This window comes from Akebia trifoliata, chromosome 13 (genome assembly GCF_017979445.1).
Source record: "Akebia trifoliata isolate Shusen 1 chromosome 13, ASM1797944v1, whole genome shotgun sequence".
Classification (NCBI taxonomy): Eukaryota; Viridiplantae; Streptophyta; class Magnoliopsida; order Ranunculales; family Lardizabalaceae; genus Akebia; species Akebia trifoliata.
The window spans coordinates 7,443,983-7,450,949 of NC_141387.1; the positions used below are offsets into that span (position 1 = coordinate 7,443,983).

A 6,967-nucleotide genomic window follows, 5' to 3' on the forward strand; every position below is an offset into this window, starting at 1 on the left:
CCCTAAATCCAAACCCTAATCTAAAACTAATCAAGTCAATCTCATAAGACTAAAGTCAAAACCCTAAAACCCTAAAGACTAAGTCAAAACCCTAATTGAAACCCTAAAAGAAACCCTAATCAAACCCTAAATGCTTCTAAAAAACTTTATAAATAGGAGCCTCCACACCCTATTTTCGTATCAAAGAAAAAACCCTAGGAAAAATAGGTGAAGAAGCCTCCATACCCTCTCCAAAATCCTAATTTTGGAGCCCCAACTCCTTCCCTAACACCCCTACTCCTATTTTGGCCTAAAAAACACCCAAAAACCTCCCAAAAACATCCCAAAAATCCACCACAAATTCAAAGCATTCAGATCCAAGAAGGAGACACCTTGCCTCGGAGATCAGAAATCAGATCCGGAGACAAAACGAAGCAAGGAAGTACGGTACAAGGAACTGTTTTTCAGATCTGAGGGAATAGTGTTTTTGCAGATCGAAGGTAAGGTTTTTTATTATTTTTTTAATCTAGGTTTTATCATTAGCAATGTAGATCTATTTGGGATAAGTAGAGACCGGCATTGGCCGGGCGGGGTTGGTGCCTAACACCTTCCAACCCCGTAACATGATCCCCGGATTCAGATTTCTATAGTAGATTAGTTCTTTTTATCCATTGTAGGGTCAATTTGGTTCCTAGACCGTAATAACTAGGTGGCGACTCCCAAACCTCAAGGGTCAAAAGCGGATCCGCACACCCCGCGGATCGAGGGCGCTTTCACCACCATTCATTTTCGGAAATGGGTGTGAATGGTCACCCGAAGTTGTATTTTTGAAAAATATGTCATTTTGACATTTTTTGATGACTCTAATAGGATAAGGTATGGCCGGTCCAACCTTTGATTCAAGGTAAGGGGGTCCATTTATGGAGTAGGGAAGGTGTTAGGCACCCTACTCCATCCACGTAATGTGGTAACCTCGGATTCGGTATTCCAAAGTAAAAAGAAAAGAAAAGAAAATCGAAAATATTGTATGTATGCCCTCAAGTGTAAGGGCTTTCGATATTGATCCAAATCATTGAGGGCACCATTATTGAAGAAGGGGCCCTTTGATGATTTAAATCATGGTGGTGTGTGCGAATGTGTAAAGAAGGGGAGAGTAGAGGAGGAGAGTTGAGGGGGTGTCCCTTTTGTCAAACCCACCTTGACCCTTCCTTGACTTCCTTTGACCTTCATTGACTTTTTTTTCCTTGCTTGATTTGTTTGAGAGAAGTTTGAGAGTTGAGAGTTGTGAGATGAGTTGAGAGTTGGGTGTTGAGAGTAGAGTAAGAGTAGAAAGTTGAGATGAGTTGTGATTTTTTAGAGTTTTTTTGTCAAAATTTCATTAATTATTGTAAGAGGAGAATGGAGGGGTCTTTATAAAAGTTGGGAGATGTTTTAAGGGTATAATAGGATGAGGGATTAAAATAAGGGGTAATGGCATGGGTTTGAGAGAAGAAGGGTATGAAATTTGAGGTGAAAATGAGGGTAGTTTTGTAATGAGGGAAATGGGTTGTGTTTTAACCCAAATGGTTTGGATCTTATCCAAATCCATTTTGATAGAGTGTTTGATGGGGTGATATGAGTGATGGTTGATGGGAGGAATGGTGGTGTAAGGGAGTTGTTTGGAGAAGGAGTGTTGAGATGGTTGAAGAGGTAAGGTGTTTGATTTGAGGGGATGGATAGTGTAAGAGGTTGATTGGTTGGATTTTGGGAGGGGTGAAGGGATGATGACATGTGGCAAATGGGGAGATGAAGAGATTAGTTGATTGGTGATGGTGGTTGGATGATTGGAGAGAAGAGTATGGGGGTGATAGTAGGAGGTGTGGGTTGAGGTGATTTTGTGGGAGTGTTTTAAGGGAAAGTGATGGATAGATATGGGTTGTGATGTGGGTGGTTGATAGTGTTAGAGAATGGGGAATAGGTTAGGGTATGTAGGGTATGGGTTGTGAGGTGGGTGGTTGACGATGAGAGGATGGGGAATAGGTTAGGTTAGGGTAGGGTTATGGGTTGAGTTGTTGGTGATGAGAGGATGGGGAATAGGTTAGGTTAGGGTAGGGTTATGGGTTGAGTTGATTAAATGAGGGAGGTGGAAGGAGATGATGACATGTGTCATCTCTTTGTGATTGGTTTGATGTGATGATGATGGGTTGGATTGGATTTGGGTAGTGGATTGAGCTTTGTGCTTTAGTAGTAGATTGGGTAGGGTTTTAGGTTGTTGTTTGGGCTTAGGTGGGTAATTGGTTAGGGGATTGAATAATAATGGTAGTGGACTTGGGCTTTGGGCTTTAGTAGTAGATTGGGTAGGGTTTTAGGTTGTTGGTTGGTTTTAAGGATGTAGGAGAGTGGTGAGGTGTGCGAGTCCATGGGCCATGTGAGCGGCCTCGGACATTTATTAGTTGAAAATAGATTAGGTTCTTGTAGGTTTGGGCCTCGGGGCCCATTCCAATTTTTCGATTTTTGGGGTATTCTGTGTCGAGGGCCCGCTCAAATTCAGGTGTCTACAGTTGCAATATAATTTATCAAAATAAATGCCTTGATCCGGAGTCTATTATTCGCAAGATTGTTGAAGATATTTTGATCAACTTCAAGGGATTGCTAGAAGACATTGAAGACTCTTAATTGAATCGGGCATTCACTCATGCTTAGGACCTTCAAGCTAGCTTTATCTATAAGCCGAGTAGGTATTGCTCTTGGCCTAAATCAGATTGAGGAATTTGAGCCATTAACTCCGATGGTTCCTTCTCCACGAGTAGAGGAGGGTTTGGAGCAATTATTAGAATTAGTGAAGGAGAAGTTTTGGTGACTATTGTTGGATGTGAAGTTCCTATTTCTGTCATTTCCCATGAGCTCTGGGGCATTTTCAATGGGATCAAGTTAGCAATTTCTAAAGGATGCTCTAAGATTCAGATCCAATTTGATTCATTGCTCGCTATCCAAGTCTTGAAGGGTAGGTGGAGCCTTCCGTGAAGTATACTTCACGTGATCCTTACTATAAGAAATTCGCTTGACATATTCAACTAAGTATCCTTCACCCATGTCCTTAGAGAGGCCAACAGGACTGTCGACATGTTTGCTTCTTATTAGAATTGTTTAGGTTATACTGAATTAGATTGTGAGTTGCTCTCTAACGACCTTGTCTCTGTTATTTATCAAGATGTTTGTGGTGTTCCGATTCTTCGATTGTAGCTAGTCTGGGTTTGCCTTAACTCGGTTGACCTTTAAAAAAAAAAACTTACGATCTCGCCACTTGAAAAACTAGCGATCTCACACTTTCACATTTTGGTAATTAAAGTCAAAATCGTAATTTCATCAAATTCGGCTCACGAAATGGTAATATGCCATTTACAAATAAATAACAAGATAAAAGACAAAGATATGGAACCTTGTCCAAAAACATCTCCAGATACGAAATTTGATTGATTTAATTGTTGGAGTGTACACGCAATTCAAGAATTCGATCATTATCATCATCATCTTAAAACGAAGATAAAAGAGCAAGAATTGATCAAGATAAAGAACCCACAAAATTATCATGCCACGTGTCATGATCAGAATTATTCGATGCCCACGTTCCAATAGCAAATTCTTGAATGAGCCATATATAGTTTCCATTATTTGGTGAAATTATTGGGGACTTTGGCTTACAACCAAAAGAGGTGGTCCATGATCTGTGATGGTACACACAACATGTGGGTCCTGTTATCACGTGGTTAGATCAACTTCGATCGAAGTATACAAAGAAAAGGAAAGAGCGAGATAGTGAGTGCTCGCTTGTTTCTGTGTACTGCAGCGGACCAAAGATATTATATTAAATTTTTAAAAAAATGCCATGTGTCAGTCTTTTATTATTATTATTATTATTATTGGGTCTGCTCTGCTGACGACGTGCACACTATGGTATGAGCGAGCAGGAGCAGCTTTCTTAATAAGATGACAATAATGGCATTTTTGATATTAAGATGAAAAGTAGGGGTAGTTTGGAGTTTGATCACGTGGGTAGATTGTCTTGCTGAGTAATCCAGAGAAACATTAATGTTGTGGCCTTGTGGGAACGTGCACGTGAGAAAGGCCGAAAGGCGTTCGGTTTCCAAGATGGAACCATAAAGGCTTCCTCAACTTCTAAACCTTATGATACACAAAATGATGACCAGGTCGTATGGAAGTCAATGGATCGGATCGAATCCGAAATCCGATCCGTTTTGATTGGATAACTTTAGGTCTTGATAAAGGAATTAGATTCCAAAACGGATTTGATTTGATATCCTATCGAATCAAGTCCAAATCCAATAAAATGTGGTGAAGTATATAATTATATTATATATTTTCTTTAAATATATGGAGTTTATTTAAATTTTATATATCAAATTGGATTTGACCCAGTTGGATCCTATTCAATTGTTATTGGATTGGGCTTGGATCTAATGTTGAAATCCAATAAAACTTGATCTCATAAGAATTTGAACCAATGCTCATCGAATGAGTTTCAAGTCCATTCCAATCCAATCCTCCACAAGTCTTGTAACATAAATTAAAGGGTCCCTATCCGTGGCCAACAGTTTGGCAAACATTTTGGCAAACACTTTTTCAAAACATGGGTTAGAGGTCTTGGAATGGGCTGATTTTTGGTGAGGATGATCTCTATGGTGAGGAGATCATCCTCACCAAAAATCAGCTCATTCCAAAACTTCTAGCCCCATTTTACAAGTTGAAAAATCGTGAACCGTCCATTTTTTGTAAACCATTTTTGATGAGGTTAGAAGTTTTGGAATGAGCTGATTTTTGGTGATGATGATCTCCTCACCATAGAGATCATCATCACCAAAAATCAGCCCATTCCAAGACCTCTAACCCATGTTTTGAAAAATGTGTTTGCCAAAATGTTTGCCAAACTGTTGGCCATTGATCGCTACCCTAAATTAAAATGTTAGTTAATGATTGTTATATTTCTCAACTGTTATCTAAAAAAACTATGCAATTTGAGCTATATTTTTATCTAATGGTCATATCATAATGATACATTAGCTGAAGAAGATGATAGTGTCAATGGGCCAATTCCACATGTACCCAAATTCGAAACCTGAATAAAATTTTGATTCAGGTTCCTATAGATTTTGGTTTCGACTATGAAAATCTTGGTACCAAAACCAACCCTACAAATGCTTGATACCCCTCGAGTAGCCATTAAGATAGATAATTAAAATTTTTTTATCTTTTGAATGAGAAAAAAAAAGTATTCAATAAAATAGAAATTTATTTATAAATTTATTAATTTAACTTGTAATTCCTTATTTGGAAGTTAAAATTAACAATGAATTCTTCAAGCAAATCAAACTTTTGATACCAAAATCGTAGAAAATTATGGAAAGGACCATTTATTTATTGTTGAAATTGTAAACGTGGAAAATGAATCGTAATTAAGGTAAAGAAAATGTACATAATTAGTACATAATTAAATTACTAATTTTATTATAAATAAAATAAATTTACTATCCGGGTAGTCAAATGAAACTTGATTCTTATCGGGTCCTCAAAATAGCTACCCAGAATTGGACCCAAAAATGATCAGGTCCACTATGGTAGACTCAAAATCGACTAATCAATCTTGGGGTACATGGGGTAATCGGTTAATTGGGTACAAATTGACACCCTCTATACATGTGGCTTGCTTGACAAACGTCAACGATTGAGACATCCATATCTATTGTTTCTTTCGATGTGACAAATTTAGATGTGGATTTTGATGCATACATGGCTTCAAATGATCATCTCCATGTTGGACTTTAGGGCCTCGAAGAATAGACCTAAGAGGACAATGTACAGAAAAGGGAAGCAGCGAAAGCGAACATAATTTTGATAGTGAGACTTCCCAAACTATAGTGTTCAATTTGTTTTACCGTTCATAGTTTAGGGGTAAGAGTCGTACAATGGTTTTCTCACATTTTTCTTTCTTGGTTGGATATCTCTCGCACACTATTTTTGGTACATGAGCAATGATGGGGTTACTTCTAAGATGATTTCATATGAATTGGGGTGTTCTTAGCAAAATTTGGTGTGACAATAGAATATCTCCTTTTAAATTATGATCCAACCAAGATGAGTTTACTTGTGCAAGACTTCTAACACAATGAGGCAGGTTAGTTTGACTCAAAAGAATAGAACAAAAGCGAGCCACGTCAGCTATCCTCGATCCGTGTCTATCTCAAGAGATCAATAACAGCCGTCGATAACATTCAACATAACCAACGGTTTCGATCTCTTTTGTCCTCCCGCCAAAAATTTCAAACTCTCCATAAATTTCCTCCCAAATCCTCCTCTCCCTATCGTTCCACATTTTCAGAACCCTCTCTCTCTCTCTCTCTCTCTCTCACTCACTCAGATTCTTCTTCAATGGCGCGAACCAAGCAAACAGCGAGAAAATCAACAGGAGGGAAGGCTCCAAGAAAGCAACTAGCAACAAAAGCTGCTCGAAAATCCGCTCCTGCAACAGGAGGAGTGAAGAAGCCCCACAGATTCAGGCCAGGGACAGTGGCTTTGAGAGAGATAAGGAAGTATCAGAAAAGTACAGAGCTTTTGATCCGAAAGCTTCCTTTCCAACGCTTAGTTCGTGAAATTGCTCAGGATTTCAAGACCGATTTGAGGTTTCAAAGCTCTGCTGTTGCAGCTCTTCAAGAAGCCGCGGAAGCCTACCTCGTTGGACTCTTTGAGGATACTAATCTCTGTGCGATTCACGCTAAGAGGGTTACGATCATGCCCAAAGATATCCAGCTTGCTCGTAGGATCAGAGGTGAGCGTGCTTGATCTATGGTAATGGTGGTTTGTAATGAAGGATGTGAGATTAGGGCTAGAGTTAGGGTTCTCATGATCTGGGTTTTGAATCTTGTATCTCTCATCAAATCTCAAACTGATCTGTTCTCACTTAAAATTTGTAGTGAAAAGTTTATATTTTTATCAA

General features: G+C 38.8%; 1 protein-coding gene across 1 annotated transcript; it reads left to right on the forward strand.

Annotated features, from left to right (window-relative positions):
• The first annotated feature begins 6,344 nt into the window (after positions 1–6,344).
• LOC147387648 (histone H3.2) lies at positions 6,345–6,967 on the forward strand. Its single transcript, XM_086420916.1, has one exon. It carries the CDS (start codon positions 6,403–6,405, stop codon positions 6,811–6,813), a length of 411 nt encoding a protein of 136 aa, XP_086277042.1. The 5' UTR covers positions 6,345–6,402; the 3' UTR covers positions 6,814–6,967.

What these genes read in the sequence shown, in the direction of transcription:
- LOC147387648 (XM_086420916.1), top strand. Translation starts at nt 6,403, where the DNA reads ATGGCGCGAACCAAGCAAACAGCGAGAAAATCAACAGGAGGGAAGGCT.